Source organism: Protopterus annectens, chromosome 4.part0, assembly GCF_019279795.1.
Source record: "Protopterus annectens isolate FY-2018-M chromosome 4.part0, PAN1.0, whole genome shotgun sequence".
NCBI classification, from domain to species: Eukaryota; Metazoa; Chordata; order Ceratodontiformes; family Protopteridae; genus Protopterus; species Protopterus annectens.
Window position 1 is genome coordinate 1,492,540,378 of NC_056733.1, and position 22,061 is coordinate 1,492,562,438.

Consider the following 22,061-nt stretch of genomic DNA (forward strand, 5'->3'; position numbering starts at 1 on the left):
AGAAAACCGACTGAGCTCTTTGGCTAATCCAACCATTACACTTAGACCAGGTACACACCTACTGCCACTAGATGAATAATCCCAGTCCTCCTAATGTAAAAGCAGCGTCTGAAGTGAAATATTCCCACAAACAAAGATATGGATACAGCAATGTACTGATTATTCAATAAAAAGTACTGCACTTTGTAGAAATAAACCAAGAGCCACTCAACTGTACAGAATTTATACATGCACTCAAAACAAGATAAGCTGATTAATAAACCCTCAAACTACAGAAAACCTGAGTGTTTCCCCAACCCAAATAGACCAGCCTACCACCCAGTGCACTAGATGAAATACCCACTGACCTCTTAAAAAAAAAAAAAATCAAAAATGCTTTCTAGAGTGTAAAAATACACTACTTTATCCAACTAGATAATGAATTTCAGAGCAAGTAAAAATCAGTAGAACATACTAGAGGCAAAATGCACTTTTTTCAAAATAAGCAGAAGGAAAGAAAAAAATTCAAATTAACAGCAGTGTAGAAAGGTAGGATCTTATAAAGATCAATTTACAGGAATTTTGGGCAGCTTAAAATCACCAGCTCTGAAAAACAGATCAAGGAAAGGGAGGGTTGCAGTCACCAGCAGTGCCTGGAGTTTATGCAGGCTTGGAGACCCAGAAATTCACTGCGTATTAAGTATCACTCAAGAAACAATTTAAGAAAAAAAAAAGTGAAATGTGTAGCCTATATAATTAAAGTACATCTTTCACATAGAACAAAAGCACAAGGCCAAGGAGATTTCTGTTTGATTTCTCAAAACAGAAAGCAACTCTATTAGCTCAAGCAAGGTACTACATCAGAGGGATCAGAGGAGTGATCCGAGGTACAACAAATGGCCACAGCAGTCTCACCTATCTGCAGCTAAGGTAAATTGATAGCCTAAGGCTATTTGCTTAACTTTTCTTTTTGTGGCTGGCAGGACCAACCATGGGACCAGTAGTTTGTTCCATGGTCAAGCCAAAAGTGATGCCACTTTCTCGGGGGGAAATCAGCAGCAGCAGCAAATGTTGGTAAAATCAAGTCTTAAGTCACTTTTTTTCACAGCACTTAAAATACTTTGCCAGTCCCAAAAAGTAAAATGAAGACAATTTCTCCACAAAAAAGTTTTCACTTATTTCACACAGCTTTTAAACAGACGGAAGAAAAAAAGAGAGACAGGGAACCCATTTAAAAGTACAGTACAGTCTGTTGAAACACAGCACCTCTTGCATAACTTCCCTGGGGAGCCATCGATCCTCAAAAGCCTTAAGAGGAGCATACTGTTCTGTGGCTGTAAAGCTCTGATGGGCTTAGTGCCCAAACTTGTCTTCTAATCAGCTCAGCTCATGCTGCCTGACAGTTTGGGTGTATTGAAGGTACCCTGAAGCTTTGAAAGCTGGCCATCTGTTACAGCCTTCCCAGGATATAACTTGTATAGCCAAGTCTACTGCGGCAGTGTTCTATTTGATAGATCATCTACAGTCTCTCAGCAAAGCAGTACAGCTCAAAAGCTCTCAAAAAGGGCACATTGACATGTACTCAGATTATCAACGCTCCTGAATGAAGGAAGTGGTCATCAATGGCAACCATACCCATCAACCATCCAAAATTTCACAGGATGGCCAGATTTTTGCCTCATTCTGCTTTGTTCAAGTTTTGAGGTTTCCTGGCAAATCATTGAAAATTAAAGTTACTAAATAGTGACAGACATTTGAGTTTTTAAACTTCATATACTTCAGAAAATGCAAGGTAAAGTAAAAATCTGTCTGTTATTCTATCAGGTAAATTTATGAGAGTTTATAAATCAGTCTAATTTGGGGCCTTTACCCCCCCCCCCAATTATTTTTGACTTTGGGCAGAATTCTTGTGCCAAGAGGATGGGGAAGGTATGTAACACACAAAACATCTGCCAACACATCCTGCACAGCTCCCTCTGTTGCACAGCATTCCCACGAGTACAGCAAGTCCTGCTGTCCCCATGACAACTAAACATACTGACATATAGCATCAGATTCTCTTATACATCCTACTTGTCTCCCCCTCTGTCCAGACTCTCTTATACATTCTACTTGTCCCACTCTGTCTGACTTTTCATTTAAGAGCCCGTTCATTGCCTGGTAATCATTCTGGGTATTAAAATCAGAGGACAACACATTTCCCTTACCATGGATGTGCACCATCAATTACAGCTCTACCTCCACAAGTTTTGTAGTGGTCAAATAAGACCTTACATAAAATGTCTGCTAACTGCACCTACTTAACATTACATTGGTCACTATGGCAAAAAGATATTCCACCAAAGGAGTGCCTGGTTTTGCAATGCGTTTCAGGAGTGAGCCCAAGATGGAACACTCAAAGGAGTGGCTGCTTCAGAGTATGCCCAAGGTAGACCAACCATGTTGCAACCAACTAGGTAGTGCATACATTAACCAATACTGCACTCTAGACCACCATAAAGAGCAGTAGAACTTTCTGAAAGAAAATATTCTTCAGGGAAACCTACTACTACTGTAGAGGAGTTCTTTATGCCACCTTTTTGGTTAATTTGGAGACCGTGGCTGGCAAGTGTTCTAGTCACTGCAGTGAGCCAGTTGCCTTGCTCAAGGCACTCAGGCAAAGGCTTCCATGACGACCAATACTGCGGACACAAAAATGCCAAATCTTTCAGTGTGCTTTCTCAAACCTAGAGCTGGAGTATTCAGAGACTGAGCGCAACCAGACTTCATACATTCATAGGTATGTAAAATTCTATCGGCCCTATGGCTTATGTAAGCCTAGCCAAACAATGTTCCCTGGCTTTCACCACCCAAGAAAATTATTTTCCTGTGCCCCTGTAGAGGAGCACCACAGCAGTGATCCACAGGGTGAATTTCCCATCTCCCATCCAAATGTCAAGACTTCTCTTTTTAAAGAGGGCTAATGAGGAGCTCTGCTTGACATGAATGGGCAAGCCTGTTCCAGAGCATGGGAAGTCTCGGGGACAAGAATTTATACCTCCAGCATGTTCTGTTTTCAGACTTGTCCAAGAAAACTTCAAACTGCTGTTGTAGCCCTTGGTTTGAGTGAGGATTGCAGACAAAGTATATCCCCCAGACTGGCAAAAGAACTCTGTGTTTGAGTCAAAGGTAGACGTACATAATCCAATCACAGGGCATGGACATTAACATCCACATAAAATACAGAAGTCTACCAAATTCAGAGAGTTCCCATGAATATCTACTGATGAAAGTAACCATTTGCTTATGTTACACGAGATGCAAACTGAAGAAATGAACTCAGTCTTACTTGGGGGGGGGGGGGTTCATAAGTTATAATGTTATTTCTGTATACACAGAGGTTTTGAATGGATCCCAGTAGAAGTGGTATTGCACGGGGTTGATATTATGAAGTTTGCAGAACATCTAGGAAAAAATGTACTGCCTCCACTAAAGTCTTATTAGATTAAATAGCACTGGGAACATTTTAAAAGAAAAAAAATCCTGTTGAAGTAAGAGGGAATGTGCACAGTAGTACCATCTTCAATGGGACACTAATGAAAAACATTCTGCCCCAATTTAACATGATAGAAATATGAATCATCATCAGAATACAGCCCTATCAACACCTTTATTCTCTTACTGCACTGTATTCCCATAATATGGGAGCATAACACTTATATCACTCTCGCACCAGAATGGCTTCACCCCACCGACTTAGAATGGTGTACACCATTCAAGCATTAGCTCCTAAGGACCTAAAACAGATTGGAGTCTTTTCTTAATTTCTTCTCAAAATGTTCTCCACCTTTTAAAGCCTCAAAATGCCTTGGACAATTCCCCACTTACTCACCATCTCAGCTTGACAAGTGTTTTTGCATTAATTCTTCTGTTAGCTACCCTGCTGTGAATAATTTCCAGGCAGAAGAACATGCTGCAATGCAACCTGTGTGTGCCATCACATGCTGCAACAAGGGAAATCATGCATAAACCTAATGAAAACAGAAGTGTTCTGCATCAACACTGGAGAAATATGGTACAACAAATACGATAACTACATAAGTCGCATTTTTCCATGCAAATGTAATAGATACCAGGAAAACCATTTACAAAAGATTTTGAAAAACAGATGCAAGTACTCGCCACATTAGGCCTTTCTACAGTAACTATACAGCCACAAACTCTTTCCAGAGAGCAGTCTTGACATAAATCTTTTAAGACTGGACATGTCCATGCCTGGAAGGTGTACATTTCCACCATGAGTTAATAGCACGGAGTCTCTGCAGCTGACAAGATGGCTGCTCCTATCCCCATCTTTCCCAGTCGTTACCCCAGGGACAGAGAAAATCATATCAGGTGGTAAGATTCTTACAATGTACTCAAAGTAAGGAAACTGGAGAAGTTGCGCGTGTGAGACAGACAGCACACATGAAAGCGAGTAACTCACAATCAGCTTTTCACCTTATACTGCAGGCCTCTGCACTGAATATAAAGCATGGCAACATTTTCAAACATTCACAAAGGGAAGGAGCGGCCAGTAAGGCCAAATAATGATCAACAGGAGGAATCCTGAAACAGAAGTGCTTGTAAGGGTATACTCCTGGAGTGCATGTTAAAACTATAATAAATGGTCCTTCAAATGGTAATAGTCACACAGCTGCATAGTAGCAAAAAAGTACAGTTTTGTACCGACCATAAATGTAGATGTTAGAGTGTACACACTGCTGCAGTCATTACACTTGGGTTATCTGCTGTCAGGCAGTTCTCCAGTCGGCCTGAGTTCCAAAGTCTTGGTCCGGCGTCGGTGGCTGTCACCTCCTCCCCGACGTCAGTGCAGCAGGGGTATAAAAGATGCAGCCGACGCCATTTTCTTCAGTTTTTCTTGCCCCAGAGGTCAGGTGCCCCCAAATAGGTAGGCAGTTTATACTGCTAATAAAACATACATAAGAAAAGCAAACAACAACTTTCAGTTACCAGCAAATACTCCCCAAAGGTAGTAAAGGGTAGAAGACATGGGTACGTACCAGCAAGTAAGAGGGGAAGGAGGGAGGGTAACCTGGACTGCAGCAGTGTCTACACTCGAACATCTACATTTATGGTAGTTACAAAACTGTACTATGCTCATCATGTTACACTGCTGCAGTCATTACACTTGGGTAGAATCCCAAAGCTGAGGTAGGGAGGCTGGTTCTATAAAGCATTAGGGGTGGCTATTAGGCCCTGCAGCACTGCAGTGGTGAAGCCAGCTCTGGATTTAGAGTAAAGAGGCAGATGGCAATGCTTGGTGAAGGTATGCACAGAACTCCATGTTGCTGCTTCCAAAACATCCTTGGTAGATACTCCTCTGAGGTAGGCAGTTGAACTGGCTGTTGCCCTAGTGGAGTGAGATCTAATGCTGCTAGGTACAGGTTTCCCATGGTGTGTATAGCAAAAACATATACAATGTCCTATCTATTTTGAAATAGTCTGTTTAGAAATGGCTTTTCCCTGTGCTCCTGCAGCATAGGCTACCAACAATTGCTCAGATTTTCTGAAAGCTTTGGTTTTGTCCAAGTAGAAGTGTAGCTGCCTATTAATGTCCAAAGAATGCAGTAGTCTCCCCTTTATTCTGTGGTTTTGGATAAAAAGTTGGCAAGTTGGTTTAGAGCCACACTTGATACCACCTTTGGCATAAACGTAGGTTTAGTTCTTAAAGACACCCTGTCCTGGTGGAAAATGAGGAAAGGTTCCACTACCATGAGTGCCTGTAATTCTGAAACTCTTCGTGCTGATGTTCTTGCCAGGAGCAGAGTAGTTTTCCAAGAGTTGTATTTTAATTCTGCTGTGCTAGCTGGCTCAAAAGGAGGTAAAAAGTTAATTTTTCCAAAACAAAGTTGAGGTTCCAAGTTGGAGTAGGTGCTCTACAGGGCAGTCTTATGTTTTTAGCCCTTATGAGGTACTGTTTTAGCAAGGGATTAGAGAAAATTAGTGGATCCGTGCTGTAATGAGCAGAGATGGCAAAGGCGTGGATCTTGATAGATCCAAAGGAGAGGCCTTTGTCCAGCATCTCAGTTAAATACTGTAGTATCTGAGGAATGTTTGGGACAAGAGAGCGTCAAGGTTGTGAGCCTGGTTCCAGGCACAGAATCTCTTCCATTTATCCGAATAGGCTTTCCTGGTACTAGGCCTTCTGGCCTCCAGAATGACATCATAACAGCTTTGGAGAGAGGCATTGCTTGCTTTACTAAGGAATCTTCCATGCAGCTAGGTTTAAGGTCTTTAGCTGGCTGTGGAGTATCTGACTGTTGTGCCGAGTCAGCAGATGTGGTATTTGAGGCAAAATCCAGGGTGGTCCTTGTGCTAAATTCTTTAAGATTGGGTACCAGTGTTGTCGTGGCCAGTCTGGTGCTATCAGGATCATCTTTGGCTCTTCTTGTCTGGCTTTTATACGAGTACCTTTGGAAGGAGAGGTAGTGGTGGGAAAGTGTATACTTGTAGGTTTTTCCAGCTGAATGAGGGGGCATCCACTTTCCAGGCTTGTGGATGGTAACTCCTTGTGCAGAATTTCTGTAGCCGGTAGTTCATTGGGGATGCAAACAGATCTGTGTCCTGGCTCCACCATTTCTGTGTTACTCTGAATATTTGTGGATTCAATTCCCATTCGTGGGATCCATGATGTTTCTGCTCAAGTCTGCCAGTGTGTTTTTCTCTCCTGGCAGGAATTGTGCTTGCAGATGAACTTGATAGTTTAGAGCAGTATTCCACAAGGTCATGCCTTGTCTGCAGAGGCGGTAGGAGTGAGTGGGTAGGAGTGAGTGCCCCCTTGCTTGTTTATGTACCACATAACTGTGGTGTTGTCTGTCTTTATCAGTAGTTGTCCTGGATGCAGCAGGTCCTTGAAAGCTATAAGGGCATTTTGTACAGCTATCATCTCTTTTTGATTGATGTGAAGATGCCTTTGTTCTGCGGGCCACTTGCCTTGAATACATTTTCCTGCCATGTGTGCTCCCCCAAGCGTAATTCGATGCATCTGTTGTCAGTGCTTGCCTGGTTGTGGGTTGAGTAAAAGGATGTCCCTTGTTGAGGTGACAAGCTTGAGCCCATCATCGAAACTCCTGTTGAAGGCAAGGAATTAGTGGTATAACTGTTTCCAAACTTTGACAGTGTTGAGACCATACACTCTTTAGGTACCATTGTAGTTTCCTCATATGCAGTCTGGCATATGGAATTAGTAGTATGCAAGATGCCATGTAACCCAAGGCCTGCAGAATTTTTCTTGTAGGGAGTTGGGTCTGTGTTGCCATCAATTGAAAATATTGAGTCAATTGTCCTTGCTTGTCTGGCGTGAGATAAGCCATCTGGGCCAGTGTTCAAGCTGTCACCCAGGAATATTATCTCTTGTGAGGGCACTAGTTTTGATTTCTTTTCGTTTACTGTGTACCTCAGGCAACTTACTTTTTTACAAATGCCAGATGCTTTAGAAGAATGTCCTTGCTCTCTGCTTGAATCAGCCAGTCGTCCAGGTACGGATAAATTTGAATTCCTTTCTGTCTGCAAAATGCAATTACTGGTGCCAGGCACTTTGAGAAGACCCTGGGTGCAGTAGATAAGCCAAAGGGCAGTGCAGAGAATTGATAGTGCATTGAACCAGCTATGAATCCGAGGTATCTTCTGCAATTTTGTCTGATAGGGACATGCAGGTATGCATCCTTGAGGTCCAAGGTCATGAGCCAAGCTTTCTTGCCCAACATGGGAAGAAGCTGCTGTAGTGTCAACATTTTGAATTTCGGAACATCCAGGTAAGTGTTTAGAGAAGAAAAATCCAGAATGGGCCTCCAGGCTCTCTCTTTTCTGGGCCACAGAAAGAGTCTTGAGTAAAATCCTTGTCCTTGTTCCTGTGGTGGTACCTTTTGAATAGCTCTCATGTCTACGAGTGCTGTAATTTGTTTTTGAGCCTCTTCCCATTGATTTTGTGGCAAATTTGGCATTCCTTTTAACCTTGGCAGAGTGTGAAAGTGGAAAATGTAACCTTGAGATACAATGTTGAGAACCCATTTGTCTTTGGTGATCATTTGCCAATTGTGATAGAAAAGTCCCAGTTTTCCTCCCAAGGGGGCTGCCAAGAGAGAGCTGTTTGGCAGCTGTAGTGGGAAGTCATTGGGGCTGCTTTTTATATGGTTGGAGCCTGTCTTCCTCTTCTTTGTGGCCTGGTGCACCCCATTGTTGAGGCCTAAGGACCTTGTGGTTGACCTCTACCTCTTGGACGTCTGTATCTGCCCCTCTGAGGTCTAACTGGAAAGGACCAATTCTTTGTTGGCCAATTTCTGCTAAATCGAGGAGGCGGAACCTGTAAGAAATCCTTCACTGTTTGCATGGATTTTGCCTTATCCTCCATTTTCTTCAATACCTCTTCTGCCTTAACTCCAAACAACACATCCTGCTGCAAGGGTGCATCCAATAATTTTGCTTTAACATGATCTGGTAACGTATGTTCTTTTAACCAAGCATGCCTTCTAATGACATAGCCAGTAACCGCTGCTCTACAGAAGGCCTCTAAAGAATCAAAAACCACATTGCAAAGTATGTTTTCCCACTTGTTCAGCAGCATGCAATAAATCCTGCATTTCTTTAATATTAAGAGGATACGAGTCTGGAAGCATTTTTTGTTTCAACTGAGACATCAGAAATTGCTGATATTTTAACATATGAAATTGGCAATTTAAGGCTCTCATTGCTAACGTTGCAGACGTATATACTTTCTTTCCCCATCTGTCTAATGCTCTGGCATCTCTGTCCAAGGGAACTGGATTCTTTGCGGATGAGGCCTTAACTCCTTTGGGTCCCTGAGAAAGTGTTTCAGGGTCAGCAACTGTGCTTTTATACAGAAATTTGTGAGAGTCAGGGACTCTAGTATCGGTCAGGTTTAACTGGGGCTCGAGGTAAGGAATCAGGATTTAAGCTGGATTCAGTAAACACATCATCCACAATGTCCAACACTGGCGGAATAGCTAGGGGTCTGTGTTTAGGTAATAAAAGGAAGTCTCTGTGCCTTTTCTTGGATTCTGAGTAATCCTGGCCTTCCCAATGGAAATGCTCCCTCATGGTATGTAAGGTTTCCCCAAAAGAGTAGTCCTCAGGCAGAGAGGCTGATGGAATTGATTCCTCAGCATCAGAATCCTCATAAGGGGGTAAAGAATATCCTAGGTCTGAGGATGAATCTGCAGAAATGGACACCTGGTCGGATGAGTCAGTCTGCATCCTGTCTAGGCCTTTTTTCAGCAGGGGGATGTGAACCCCTGATCAGAGTGATTAGGTCTTTGGCCATTTTGAGCATTCGTTTCTTAGGCATAGAGGCCTGTCCTGGAGAATGCAGTTTCTTTGTTTTTAAAGGCGTCCAAGACTTAGCAGAGGGTTTAATGCTTAGCTGAGTAGGTCTGAAGACACCCTCTAAAAAGTACAGTTGTGTACACCTACCATAAAATGTAGATGTTAGAGTGTCTTCACTGTTGCAGTCATAACTGTAGGGTGCTCCTGCCGGCAGGCAGCCCGAGGTCGGCCAGAATCCCAAAGTCTGGGTCCGGCGTCGGCTGTACAAGCTAGTACCCTGACGTCAGTACGCTCTGGTACATAGCCCTCAGCCGACGCCATCTTCTCCAGCCTTTCTTGCCCTAGATGTCAGAAGTCCCCAATAAAACAAAAATGAATCCAACAAGGAAACACAAATACACCACAAAAAGAGAGAGAAAAAGAGGGGATAGGAGGGAGGGAAACACCGACTGCAACAGTGAAGACACATCTACATTTATGGTAGGTGTACACAACTGTACTATGTTCATCGTGTTTCACTGTTGCAGTCATAACTGTAGGGTGGAATCCCAAAGCAGTGACAAAAGGGAGGAGGATTAGACAGAAGGGGCAGCAAGAAGACCCTGCAACAGCAGAGGCAAAGCCTGCCCTGGTCTTAGAATACAAAGGGAGATTGTAGTGCTTGGAAAAAGTATGCACAGAACTCCAAGTGGCAGCTTCCAAGATATCCTTGGTAGGAACTCCCCTGAGAAAAGCTGTAGAAGTAGCAGCTGCTCTAGTAGAATGACTTCTCACAATACCTGGAAACTGTTTCCCATGATCAGTGTAACAAAATCTTATTCCATAAGAAATCCATTTGGAAATCGTTTGTTTGGAAATAGCCTTTCCAAGAGAACTGGAGGCAAAAGAAACAAACAATTGGTTAGATTTTCTGAACTCTTTAGTCTTGTCCAAATAAAATCGTAACTGTCTGTGCACGTCCAAGGAATGCAAAATCCTTTCCCCTTTATTCTGAGGATTAGGAAAGAAGGTAGGAAGGTGAATTGTTTGATTTAAAGCCACTTTCGAAATCACCTTAGGCATGAAAGTAGGATTGGTCCTCAAGGATACTCTGTCCTGGTGGAAAGTAAGGTATGGTTCAACAGCCATGAGAGCTTGCAACTCTGAGACCCTTCTGGCAGAAGTCAAAGCTAACAAAAGAACTGTCTTCCAAGATAAAAACTTAATATCTGAAGACGCAGCAGGCTCAAAAGGAGGCAAAGTTTTTCTAAAACATAATTAAGATCCCAAGCAGGAACAGGAGGGGTCCTGGGAGGCCTTAAATTCTTAGCCCCTCTCAAGAATTGTCTCACCAAAGGATGAGAAAAAACAGGGGGATCAGTATTGAAATGAGCAGAAATAGCAGAAGCATGAATCTTAATGGAAAAAAAGGAAAGTCCATTAGACAAAAGATCCGAAAGGTAAAGCAAAATAGAAGAGAGATCAGGTACCAGAGGGTCCAAGCCTCGGTCCTGCATCCAAATGCAAAATCTCTTCCATTTAGAGGCATAGGATTTCCTAGTGCTAGGCCGTCTAGCTTCCAAAAGAACATCCAAAACTTGTTTGGGAAGACTAGAAGAAATCAAATTCCTTTGAAGAGCCAAGCTGCCAGGCAAAGGGTCTTGAGATTGGAATGTAGCAACTGACCCTGATGCTGGGACAGAAGAGAAGGGTTCAGAGGGAGAATCCAAGGAGGCTCCAAGAACAGGTGCTTTAAAGTTGGATACCAAAACTGTCGAGGCCAATTTGGAGCAATCAAGATGAGGAACTTGGGCTTGTCCTGTTTTATCTTTAGTAACACCCGAGGAAGTAGAGGAAGAGGAGGGAAGGCATATCCCGAAAGATTTTTCCAGCTGAAAGACAGGGCATCCACTTTCCAAGCTGTTTTGTGGAATGACCTTGTGCAAAAGTGAGGCAGCTGATGATTGAGATGGGATGCAAACAGATCTATCTGGGGGCATCCCCAAACTGCAGTAATCCTGTTGAATAAGTTGGTGTCTAGCATCCATTCGTGAGGATCTAAAATGTTCCTGCTCAGGCCGTCTATTCTGTTCTCCTGGTATGAATTGGGCCTGGAGATGTAGATTCAGATTTAGAGCCGTGTCCCATAAAGCCATAGCTAGTCTGAAAAGGGGGTACGAATGAGAACCCCCCTGCTTGTTTATGTACCACATGACTGTGGTGTTGTCTGTGTAAATCATAAGAGGCCCTGGATGCAAAAGGTTCTTGAAGGCTAGAAGAGCATTTTGAACTGCCAACATTTCCTTCAGATTGATGTGCCAGTGAAGATGATCCTTTGTCCAGGTTCCCTGCTGGCAATTGCCTAGAAAGTGTGCTCCCCAAGCATAATCCGAGGCGTCTGTGGTTATGATTTGAGAAGGTTGAGGAAGACGGAAAGGCTTTCCTTCGTTTAAAGCACACACCCTGGCCCACCAAAGAACTCCTTCTGGAGGCAGAGGATTAGAGGGAGCAGAATGCAGGAAGCCATGTAGCCCAGTGCCTGCAGGAATTTCCTTGCAGTGAGCTGATGTAGAGTTGCCAAAGTCTTGAAAATTGAAGCCAGCTGTATTTGTTTTTCTGTAGTGAGGAAGGCCCTTTGTAAGATTGTATTTAAGAGGGCTCCCAGAAATACCATTTGTTGAGAAGGGATCAAATGTGACTTTTTTGTGTTTACTGAAAATCCCAGTAGGAGGAGAAGACGTTGAACAAAATCCAGATGTTGAAGCAAAAGATCCTTGCTGTCTGCCTGAATAAGGCAGTCGTCCAAATAGGGGTAAATCTGAATCCCCTGGAGTCTGCAATAAGCCACTACTGGTGCCAGGCACTTGGTAAAGACTCTGGGCGCAGTAGATAAACCAAAGGGCAGTACAGAGAATTGAAAGCGTCTCGAACCTGCCTTGAACCTGAGGAATTTCCTGCATTCCTGCCTGATGGGAATGTGTAAATAAGCTTCCTTTAGGTCCAATGTCACCATCCAGGCGTCCTGAGAGAACATTGGAATCAGCTGCTGCAGAGTAAGCATCTTGAATTTTGGAATTTCCAAAAAGGTGTTTAACACAGAAAGGTCCAGAATAGGTCTCCATGAGCTTTGTTTTCTTGGAACCAGAAACAGTCTTGAATAAAAACCTTTCGTGGAACAGGCTCTATGGCTCTCATGGCCAGAAGAGCATCCACTTGATTTAAGGCCTCTGACCATTGATGTGTTGGCAGATCTGGCCAACCGAAAGCCCTTGGCAAGGTATGAAAGTGGAATTTGTAGCCTTTTAAAATCACGTCCAATACCCATTTGTCCTGGGTAATAGGAGTCCAATTTCTGTAAAAAAGAGAAAGTTTTCCTTCGAGAGGGGCATCCAGGAAAAGAGGTCCTGTAGCCCAACCGAGAGAGTCATTGAGCTTGCTTTCTTTGAGATTGGGATCTGTCTTCTCCCCTTCTAGGTGAAGAAGCAGTCCATTGTCTCGATCTGTAGGAGGCCTGAGCTTGGCCACGACCTCTGGAGCGTCTATATCTTCCCCTTTGAGGCCTGTCAGATGTGGGAAAGGACCAATTTTTGGAGGGCCAATTCCTGGAAAATCTAGGAGGCTGAACTTGCAAGAAATCTTTCACAGTTTGCATAGATTTTGCCTTTTCTTCCATCTTTTTAATAACCTCCTCAGCCTTAGATCCAAAAAGAACATCATGCTGAACAGGGGCATCTAATAATTTAGCCTTAACCTGTTCAGGTAAACTTTGCTCACGAAGCCAAGCATGTCTCCTGATAACAGTACCAGAGGCTGCGGCCCTGCAAGAAGCATCCAAAGCATCAAAACCACAATGTAAGCTATGTTTGTTCAGTTGCATGCAATACATCCTGTAGTTCCTCATCTTCTGCACATGAAGGAAGGGAAGCAAGCTTTTGCTTTAAAACAGACAAAAGAAATTGCTGATACTTAAACATATGAAACTGGCAATTTAAAGCCCTAACAGAAAGGGTAGCAGAAGTATATACCTTTTTGCCCCACCTGTCTAAGGCACGAGAATCCTTCTCAGAGGGAATAGGATTCTTAGAAGTAGCAACTTTAGCAGCCTTAGAACCCTGAGATATAGTTTCAGGATCTGCAGAAGGATTCTTAAATAAGAACAAATGAGACTCAGGAACCCTATAAAACCTATCAGGCTTAGAGGGAGTAGAAGGCATGGAATCAGGACTCAAAATTAGCCTCGGAAAAAGCATCATCCACAATGTCAAGAACAGGAGGGATAGCCAAAGGCCTATGTTGAGGAAGAAGGAATTCTCTAAGCCTCTTCTTGGAAGCAGAATAATCCTGACCTTCCCAATGAAAATGTTCCCTCATCTCATGCAAGGTTTCCCCAAAAGAAAAATCTTCAGGCGGAGAGGCAGAGGGCAAGGAGTCCTCAGCATCCGAATCCTCATGAGGAAAAGAATATTCCTGATCAGAGGAAGAGACAGAAGATATAGAAGCCTGGTCAGAGGAATCCATAGGAACATGAGGCCTTTTCTCGGGGGGGGGGGGTGAGAACCCCTAATCATTGTAAGCAAATCTTCAGCCATCCTTAACAATTGCTTCTGTGTCCTGGGAGTAGATTCAGAAGTAGCTTGAGCAGGAGCTTTAGACTTAGCAGGAGTCTCTGTCTGCCTTTGAAATAGTGATGTGAGTAGGCCTGAATACCCCCTCAGAAGCCGGTACCTGCACAGCGGTTCCGGACCCATCCGAGGGAGCGACGTCCGAAGGTCCTGCAGCAGATAAAATAGAAGGCCTTGATGGCTCCCCATGGGAGTCCGTATCGGCCATCGGTTCAGAAGTGGCGGACGACAGGGGCTGCAAAAGCACCTCACTGACGACAGCCGAACCGGACGCCGGCTCCAGCTGCAACAAGTCCTGTTTGGACCTCGGAGGCCTGTCCTTGTCTTTGCGCTTCTTTTGAATTCCGGTAGTGTCCGACGACATTCTATAATTGAAGCATCTGCCAAAGTAATTCAGAGCCCAGTCGTACCTGCGTTTGATAGTACGAGAATTAAACCTGGCACAGAACAGACAACAAGAAACGTCGTGGTCAGGGCCTAAGCAAGGTAGACAGTAAGAGTGGAAATCTTTATGAGGTATTTGTTTTCCACACGTAATACAATTAACTTTTTCTGACATCGGAGGAACAAGAAAAAGATTCCCCAATGGGGTACTTAGCTTTGAGAAGAGAAGTAAGAACTTCGGACCGACAACAACCAAAAAAGCTGTACGAAAATCACCAACCAACGACTTGCGAGCTGCTTTCCACCGCACGGCAAGAAAGACTGGAGAAGATGGCGTCGGCTGAGGGCTATGTACCAGAGCGTACTGACGTCAGGGTACTAGCTTGTACAGCCGACGCCGGACCCAGACTTTGGGATTCTGGCCAACCTCGGGCTGCCTGCCAGCAGGAGCACCCTACAGTTATGACTGCAACAGTGAAACACAATTAACATCTGCGGGTTGCTCAGCTACTCCGGATCCCTCTGTAGGGTTAGTCTTGGTAGGCTGAAAAACTTGCTTCCAAAGGCCCAGCCATCTCCACGTGGGAGTCGGAGGCGGTCTGTGGTTCTGCAGAAGCAGTCAGGGGCTGCGAAGGTGCCTTGCTGAAAACCGGAGAACCGGCAACTGGCCTAGAAGAGGCTTCTTCAGTTTTGGGCCTCGGAAGCCTGTCCTTATCTTTGCGCTTTTTATGTATACCGGTCGTTGGAAGTTCCGACTGCATGGTGTAATTGAATTTTCTGCCGAAATATCAGGCAAAAAGCAAACCGACATTTAATAGTGCGCTTGTTAAACCTAGCACAAAACAACCAGTGATGTCGTGGTCTGGGCCTAGGCATGGGATACACTAGGAATGGAAATCCTTAGGAGGTATTTGCTTCCCACAAGAAATACAATTATTAACTTTTACTGACATCGGTCTGAGGCAAGAAAAAGTTTCCCCAACGGGGTACTTAGCTTTGTAGAAGACTTTGGTTCTGGCCGACCGGCACTTGCAAACTGCTTTTGCTTCGGGCACCGCGCGGCAAGAAAGACTGAAATAAATGGCGTCGGCTGCATCTTTTATACCCCCTGCCGCACTGACATCAGAGAGGAGGCGAGAGCAACAGACGCCGGACCAAGACTTTGAACTCAGGCCGACTGGGGAACTGCCCGACAGCAGGATAACCCTAGTGTTTTGACTGCAGCAGTGTATCACGATGAACATCTTGCAACTAGCAAGCCACTTCCAAAAGGTCACCTTAGCAGCTACTTCCCCACACCAAGTGAAGACAAACAGCTGGTCCATCCACCAACAAATTTAAATCAGTAGTCATGTAATGGTGGTCAGATAGAGCTGAAAAAAAAAAGGCATTAGGGAAGTTGATGCCTTTACACCATGACAATATACACCTTCCAATTGACTGCAAAAATTCCCCTATCGGAAAATGTTCTTGGTGACCTTTAAAATCTCCACCAGGAGGCTTGAAGTGTATATCTGCAGTGGGAGCTACTGAAAGAACAGACAATTACCCTGCCAAACAGCCAGGGTGCTTATTCCCTGAACTGACTCTTAAGCAAAATAAGCAACACACAACTCACCCTCTTGTGTGAGCTGGAATAAGAGTCCCCTGCCAACCCCCACTCAGACTTCTGTGAGCAGGTGAAAGATTAAAATAAATGGACACAAGCTTTCCTTCAGTTTATGAAAGATGCAGTAACAGCCCACTTTAATCAAACCCCTATGTTACAGCCAAGCGTACGCCATACACAAAGGCTGAAAGTCCTGTAGCATCCACCACATCTAGCAATATAATCTAAACCTCCTGCAACAACAGAATAAGGGACTCGAGGTCACTAAATGAAACCTGACATCATGAGGGAGCTTGCAGCAGTCTCTGAATGGTATGAACTTCTATGTACATGTCAGTCAGCAAAACGCAAATAGAACCAGTAGCCCTACATCACCTTTGCCACTGAAAGAATGGGACTGTGCCAGCATTTCCTCAGACAAATGCTATGCCAAAGGTGCCTCAATGAGAATAGTAAAAAAAAAAGATATAGTAGGACATCCAGACTCATGTCCAGAATGCATTCGCTAGACAGTCTTGTTTGGGATGCCTGCCTTTTTTGGAAGGCTCAAGGGTTGGGCAGTTCCTGCTTAGACTCACACTTAGCATTGCACAGGTCTACGAAACCCCCTTCAAGACAAGTGATGCGCCTGCAGTAGGGAGGGAAAGACTGTACCTGCCATCCACAAGTGATGCCTTTCTGCCTTTACTCTCATTCCAGATCACTTCAGTTGGTCTCTCCCCCAGGCAAAACTACACCCCCAGGGGGTTGCATTCTGGATAGTCTGAAATCTCTATAAATGTGGAGAAACTTGTCAACCACACACCAGCACAGGCGTACACCAAGCTGTTATCTCCAAGGAAACAGCACCAGCACAGCCAGAAGTACAGCAAGCTATTTGAAAATTAACAATGCAAACTTTTCTCCACAGTCACTGACACCAGGTCAAGAGGTCTGCAGATTACAATGCTCATGTCAATAAAACTTATACTTGGAAAGTTGAAAACAGAAATCCTCAGGGTAAATGTTGCAGGAAAAAACACCTTTGTCTAGTCTCACATCTAGAAATAAAGAGGTTATAGTGCCACTCTACTAGTCGCTCATCAGACCCATTATAGAGTACAATGCCCCACATTTGGGATGTACCTCACAAGACACTTCCAACAGCTGGAGAGACCACAAAAGTACCTCACCAAGAGGAACACTGGCCTCAAACACATGTCCTTTGCAGCCCGACTGAAAAAACTCCGGCTGTACTCAGTGGCATATCGCTTACGCAGAGGTAATCTCTGCCTGACTTACAAAGCCATGTCCAACTCCGAATTGATGGACATGCTCCACCTGAAGAAGTCCAAGTCACTGCGAGCTCCACCTGAAGAAGTCCAAGTCACTGCGAGCCACATGCTTTACTGAGCTAAACCTCGCCACAACAATAAATAGAACATGCTGGAGGGATCGATTCCTGTCACAGACTCCCCATGCTTTGGAACAAAATTCCAAACTACATTAGGCAGAGCCCCTCAATAACACTTAAGAGAAACCTTGATGAGTGGATGGGTAACAGAAAATACACACCTGGGATCACTTCATTGGCTCTGTTTGACAGAGGATCAGTTAATTAATCAATGGGGCGGCGAAAACAGACACTCTGGCTAGGCTTATAAATGCCCTCTGGTAGATAGCCTAGTACCTATCTATGAACCTATGCTGAAGCCTATGAACCTATGGTGGACCGTGCATTTTGTCCATCCCTGACAGAGCCCTGCTTTGACATTTCAGAATCTGTAATGTCCTCCTTTGCTTTCCTCACATACTTGCAGAAATATTTCCAACCTATAGATTTTCTCTCCAATCTCACTTTTTCCTTTTCTTTTCTCTTATGGTCATCTAAGCATTGAACCTAAAAAGCACGTCTGTATTTCCCCATGGATTTTCTGTACCTTTGTCTTCACAGACCCTTGTTCATAAAAACTTACTGCTTCCTTTGTAATCCCAGACTCAGGTCTTTGACACCTTTCCTGGCTCTTCCTCTATAGATAATGAGAACCATATCGCTCTGTGGTTGGTATTCGCAAACGCTGCAATGTCTTAGATCCACTACCTTACGCTGTATGAAGCACAAAGGAGGATCCTTCTTTTCCTGGCTTTAACAGTTACTCTTGTCTGAATCCTTCCACGATAAATATTCTGATCTCATCTACCCATACCGGAAAAAGGTATGCTTTAATCTGTAGTCCAGAGATTTCCCCCACTGCATATTCCTCCCAGCCATTTACGATCTCATTACTCATTTCACTTGCATTGTGTGGTTTGTAAAATGTTCTCTTATATACCAAACATTACTGCAGTGACATTTATCCAAAGACATTTGCCCTGCTTCTTGTAACCCTGTTAAATTATTTTCTGCTCTCCTTACCCATGCCCTCATCTATCATTGAAACAATATAAAAATACATCCAGCGGTATATTACTGCAAGATCTTTCACTTGCTCCACTGCTTACATGGTACTTGGAAAAGTTTTGATCGAAGCCTAAACATCATTGTACATAAAACGAAAAATTCAAGGCATTGCTTCTACAGTGAACATTAGAAAATAGCAGAAATGCCAAGTATATAAAGCCACTAAGATCACCAATACTGTTTTATCTGGACTGTGTGGGTGAAAATACGCAAGTATCATGGCATCAAAAAACTAGAAGCTTACATTTAATAAGGATAACACAAGAACTGAAATCATGAACTGCTTTGAGTGCTTTTTCAGAAACATGCACTTACTTGTTAGGAGGCCAGCCCACCACATCCAGTCCTTCAGATACCCATGTCCACCATCACCTAGGAAACAGAACATATTGCAGCTATGAGCTTTTTCCATTTTATTAGCTTTATCACAACCTAATGTGTCACCTTCTATAAAAGGAGACTTTGGTGTAGTATGGCAGTAACATATTACTGATGCCAAGTACTCCACAAAAAGTGTGCTTGCTTACTTAAGTACAGCTGTGCAAGTAAACTTACCATAACAGTAAATGTTTGAATTCTCACTGCTGTAGTAGCCTCAGCTAGACTGCCCTAGCTTACTACATTTTGAAGGAGGAAGGAGAAGAGGAGCTCCCTGGAGAATGGTCCTAGCAAGGGAATCAGATTACAATGCTTTTAAACATATGTTCAGAGGACCAAGTAGCAGCTTCTAGAATACTTCTAGAATCCAACCCTTTCCCAAGTCATAGACTTAGCAAACACCCCCAGTAGATTGGGCCTTGACCCTGCCTGGAATAGTGTTATGGTGAACATAACAAAAATGCAACAGACTTAGGCAACCATTTGTAAATGGTCCTTTTTGACACAGGATGCCCATACATACCTTCACAAGAAATTAAGGATTGATCCAAAACCATGAAAGATTAAGTTCTGTCAAGATGGTGCCAGAGCTGTCTGTGGACATCCAAGGTACTGTGCAATCTCTCCTCCCTCATTTTTAGGTTCAGGAAAGAACATGAGATGTCAGTTTTGACAAAGTAAACTAACACCACTTGAGGCATAAAAGGAGGATTAGTTCTACAAAAAACGACACACACACGTACCCTGTCCCTATGGAAAATGACATGGATTGACTCAGTTTGCAACTCAGACACACTTCTCGCATAGGTCAGAGCAAAGAAAGTACAGTTGTGTACACTTATCATAAATGTAATGTCAGTGTATTCACTGCTGCAGTCGCCCTCATTTGGCCCGATTATCAAAGTCGTGGGTCCTGCGTCGGTTGCAGTCTCATCTTCCGTGATGTCAGGAGTATAAAGCATGTAGCCAACACCATTACATCAGTTTTTCTTGCCCCAGATGTCAGGTGCCCCCCTAATGGGAAGCAATTAAAAAAAATTACTACATCTCTCTCTCTATATATATCTATTTTATATACACACATACACCTCATCATCATCTTTCGGCTTTTCCCATTAGGGGTCGCCACAGCGGATCATCTCTTTCCATTTCTTCCTATCCTCTGCATCTTGATCTGTCACACCAACCGCCTGCATGTCCTCTCTCACCACGTCCATGAACCTTATCTTGGGCCTTACTCTTTTCCTCTTACCTAGCAGCTCCATCCTTAGCATCTTTTTCCCAATATACCCATCATCCCTCCTCAGCACATGTCCAAACCAACGCAATCTCGTCTCTCTTGCTTTGTCTCAACTGTCCAACATGAGCTGACCCTCTAATATACGGATTCCTAATCCTATCCATCCTAGTCACACCGAGTGCAAATCTTAACATCTTTAACTCTTGCCACATCCAGCTCGGACTCCTGCCTTTTTGCCAATGCCACTGTCTCCAACCCATATAACATAGCTGGTCTCACTACCCTCTTGTAGACCTTCCCTTTCACTCTTACTGGTACCAGTCTGTCACAAATCACTCCTGACACTTCTCCACCCATTCCACCCTGCCTGTACTCTCTTCACCTCTGCTCCACATTCACCATTACTCTGAACTGTTGATCCCAAGTACTTAAACTCGTCCACCTTTACCAAGTCTACTCCCTGCATCCTCACCATTCCTCTACCCTCCCTCTCATTTACACACACATATTCTGTCTTATCCCTGCTGACCTTCATTCCTCTGCTCTCTAGAGCATATCTCCACCTCTCCAGCGTCTCCTCAACCCGATTCCTACTCTCACTACATATCACAATGTCATCTGCAAACATCATAGTCTACGGGGCCTCCTGTCTGATCTCTGTCAACCTGTCCATCACCACTGCAAATAAGAAAGGACTCAGAGCTGATCCTTGATATAATCCCACCTCCACCTTAAACGGATCTGTCACTCCCACTGCAGTCCTCAACACTGTCACACTACCCTCGTACATATCCTGTACCACTCTTAGATACTTCTCTGCCTCCCCTACTTCCTCATACAATACCACAACTCTTTTCTAGGCACCCTGTCATATGCTTTCGCCAAGTCTACAAAGACAATGCAACTTCTTCTGACCTTCTCTGTATTTCTCCAATAACACTCTCAGAGCAAGCATTGCATCTGTAGAGCACTTTCCCGGCATGAAACCATACTGCTGATCACTAATCATCACCTCCCTTCTTAACCTAGCTTCTACTACACTTTCCCATAACTTCAAGCTGTGACCGATCAATTTTATCTCTGTAGTTACCGCAGCTCTGCACATCACCCTTATTCTTAAAGATAGGTACCAAAACACTTCAGGCATCCTCTCACTTTCCAAAATTTCATTAAACAATCTAGTTAAAAACTCCACTGACATTTCTCCCAAGCACCTCCATGCTTCCATTGGGATGTCACCTGGGCCAACAGCCTTTACCATTCTTCATCCTCTTCATAGCTGTCCTTACTTCCTCCTTGCTAATCTGTTTCACTTCCTGATTCACTATCCCCACATCATCCAACCTTCTCTCTCATTCTCTTCATTCATCAGACTCTCAAAATACTCTTTCCATCTACTCAACAGACTCTCCTCTCTTGAGAGTACCTTGCCCTCACTATCCTTTATCACCCTTACTTGCTGCACATATTTCCCAGCTCTGTCCTTCTGTCTAGCCAATCGATACAGGTCCTTTTCTCCCTCTTTAGTGTCGAATCTCTCATACAACTCTCCATACGCCTTATCCTTAGCTTTCACCACCTCTCTCTTTGCCATGCACCTCATCTCCTTATACTTCACCTCTGACAATCCCACTTCTTCGCCAGCCTCTTCCTCTGTATACTCTCCTGTACTTCCTCATTCCACCACCTGGTCTCCTTGTCCTCCTTCCTCTGTCCAGATGTCACACCAAGCAACTTTCTAGCAGTCTCCCTTACTAGTTCTGCTGTAGTTACCCAGCTATTCGGTAACTCTCCACTGCCTCCCAGTGCCCGTCTTACCTCTTCCCTAAACTCCACTTAACAATCACCCTTTTTTAACTTCCACCATTTAATCCTTGGCACTGCTTTCACACTCCTCCTCCTCTTTATCACCAACGTCATCCTACAGACCACCATTCTATGCTGCTTAACTACACTTCCCCTGCCACCACTTTAGTCTCCAATCTCCTTCAGACTGGCCCTCCTACATAGGATATAATCCACCTGTGTGCATCTTCCTCCACTCTTTTACGTCACCCTATGCTCCTCCCCATTCTTAAAATACGCATTCACCACAGCCATTTTTCC

General features: G+C 43.9%; 1 protein-coding gene across 1 annotated transcript in view; it reads right to left on the reverse strand.

Annotated features, from left to right (window-relative positions):
* NIPAL4 (NIPA like domain containing 4) overlaps positions 1-22,061 on the reverse strand; it is a 250,649-nt gene that overhangs the window by 145,678 nt on the left and 82,910 nt on the right. Inside the window, exon 3 of the mRNA XM_044069333.1 lies at positions 18,653-18,709. Coding sequence (XP_043925268.1) covers positions 18,653-18,709 — 57 coding nt within the window. The remainder of the gene's footprint in view (positions 1-18,652; positions 18,710-22,061) is intronic.